This window comes from Austrofundulus limnaeus, unplaced genomic scaffold, assembly GCF_001266775.1.
Source record: "Austrofundulus limnaeus strain Quisiro unplaced genomic scaffold, Austrofundulus_limnaeus-1.0 Scaffold1778, whole genome shotgun sequence".
NCBI classification, from domain to species: domain Eukaryota; kingdom Metazoa; phylum Chordata; class Actinopteri; order Cyprinodontiformes; family Rivulidae; genus Austrofundulus; species Austrofundulus limnaeus.
Window position 1 is genome coordinate 1 of NW_013954180.1, and position 2665 is coordinate 2665.

The following is a 2665-nucleotide window of genomic DNA, read 5'->3' on the forward strand; positions in this document are numbered from 1 at the left end:
TATATATATATATATAGACACATACACACACTACAAATATATACCGGCAATATACAAAAATTCTGTGTGTCTCCTGGGGACTAAGCCCCCCTTGTCCTTAAAACCTAGTGACACCCCTGGCCATCACACTTTCCCTCCAAATATAAATCTATAACCTGAGACCCTGATGACAGCTTTAGACTGGCCATCCTGAGGTCTAATTCTTTGTTGGACCTGGGGTCCCAGGCAGCCACGTGAGCTCCAGGGTTTACTCCACCTGACAAGAGACTCAGGTCCAGATGGAGTCATTAAAGTTCTGAACAGATTATTGCAGTTTTACCCAGAAAGGTAAATTTCACTGGATTATTTTTGTGACGTAAACCTTGTACAGGATTAGAGTTTAAGCTCCCAGCTGAAGGAGCTCAGAGGTTTTCTTGCTGAAACATTGGACCGTTGTTCCTCACCACTGTACAGGTTAAAATCTGTACCAGAGTGAATTTAAACCTTAAATTCTGCGTCTGGAAAACTCAAACCTCAGAACTGTAAGATTTACTTTGTTAAAGAAAAACAAACTTTATACAGCTCATTCAGTTCAAACAATCAGAACCAGCTGGACCAGGAAGTCCTGAGGGACAGAGACCACAGACTGGAGGAGCCTCAGCAGGACCAGCCTTGGTACATTCCTTTGACTGGATCCTGGGGTCCAGGTCTGGGTTGAGGGAGCACTGGATCCATGGGGAACCGTGGTTCTGTTGGGGTGTAGTGGAACTGAGCGAACACCTGATCCTGGTCCTCAGTCTCTAACCTGCAGCTGCTGCACGATTGGAGCGAACAGATGGAACCATCAGGAGCTTCCTGCTCATTGGTCACCTCAGCCTGGACCAGTCGGGTCCAACAGTTCTGAAGCCCCGCCTTCTTTGGGTGTTTCATGTTCATCAGGTTCTCCTGAATATTTAGTGATGATTTAGACTCAGACACCTGACAGTTTGACATGTTTTATGTACAAATGATAAATACAGGAGGACACGCCCACTTTCAGCTGACAGGTGAAACCAAAGAACCTATCAGAACTCTGTGGGCCGAGCAGAACCAACAGGTTCTACTGACAAACTTTATTCATTAGTTCATGAACAGAAAACTGTTTTCTAACAAACACAAACATATCTGCTATTCTTCAGACATTTACAACAATATTTACATTTAAACATGTTCATCAGAACCAAACAGAACCAAACAGAACCAGATCACAGCTTCTCATCATGTCTCAGACTGTTTATCCTTATGAATGTTTTTTAAAAATTAATGAAACCGTTTTTTGTAGATTGAAAGAAAATCCAGATCATGATTTTAATTTTTTCTCTCATGAAGATTTTATTTTGTTAAAATATTTAGTTTTTAAAGTTAATATTTCAAACTGAAGGACAGGAAGATAAATCTGTTTCAGCTGCAAAACTTTAAAATAATAAAAACAAAAACTGAGTCAAAAGTAAAAAAAATCTATTTTCCTATTCATGAGTTAAAATAAAGCAACGTGCAGTGACCCGTTTGGACCTGCAGGGTTCTGTGTCGGTACCACTTGAAGTCCCATCGTGATGCATTCACTGAACCTCAGGAAAAAACTAAATCACAAAACTACTTCTTCAACATTAAGAGCAAAAACGTTGTTTTTCACAGAAAATCCAAACGTTTTGTCTTCAGGCTGTCTGAACCAGAGTCTGGACCCGCCTGGTCCCGGACGGCTCAATGGGCTGAAGGTTCTGGAACCACAGAAACCAGTCGGGTCTGAGGCAGGGCTGTACACATGGACAGTTTTATTTTGAAGGAGTTGATCTGGCGGTCGTGGAGGCGTCCTCCTACGATGCAGCTGAGGATGAAGCAGAGCAGGACGGTTGGACCCACTGAGCTCAGTTTGTTAAGATGCCGCCATGTTGGGAGGAGCTACGTGTGGTCCTGCAGGCGTCCTCAGATCCAGACCAGGAGAACGGAGCGTTACGTCTGATCAGGTGAACACCACAGAGCTCCTCACAAGATGGCTGCCTCACATCTGGCCCAGCGCCGTCAGTGACGGTTGTTTGATGACATCACAGTAACTTCCTGTTTCTTTCTGCTGCGATAAAGAAAACTTTATTTACCTGATGTTCCCACTGTCTTCTCCTCCTCCATCATCTCCTCCTCCTCCTCCACCTGCATCCTCTCCTCCTCCTCTTCCTCCTCTCTGGCTGCCGGCGAGCAGCTCTGCTGTCCTCGCTGTCTTTGGCTTCGGCGCATCTTCCGGGCCACGCCTTTCCTCCTCGGCGCCACAGAGCCGGTCTGAGGCGGAGAGGGACAGGAGGAGGACGGGGAACTGGGTTTGGACCTGGACCGGGGGCTGTGGACCAGGTTTGAGGTCGGAGACGGGGGCTGTCTGGAGGAGGTGCAGAGGTCGAGTCCGGGCCGACCCCGGGACGAGTCCTGGTGGTCCGGAGGAGGGGTGGAGGTGGAGGAATCAGGAGCTGGTTCTACGTCAGCCAGGTCTCTGTGAGGAGAATCTGAGACACGAGGACACTTTTACACCCAGGTGTCCAACATTACATCATCTGACACCTGACCAGGTGTCCAACATTACATCATCTGACACCTGACCAGGTGTCCAACATTACATCATCTGACACCTGACCAGGTGTCCTCATACCTGGTCCACTGCTGC

The 2665-nt window shown here is 46.8% G+C and overlaps 1 protein-coding gene across 1 annotated transcript; it reads right to left on the reverse strand.

Moving 5' to 3' along the window:
• Nucleotides 1-958: 958 nt before the first annotated feature.
• Nucleotides 959-2665, reverse strand: LOC106536340 (cryptochrome-2; the record flags this gene model as incomplete). The annotated part of the gene is given in 3 exon segments (XM_014033591.1): nt 959-1843; nt 2112-2507; nt 2651-2665. Coding segments are annotated over 3 exon segments (422 nt in total), but the record flags the coding sequence as incomplete, so codon positions are not given.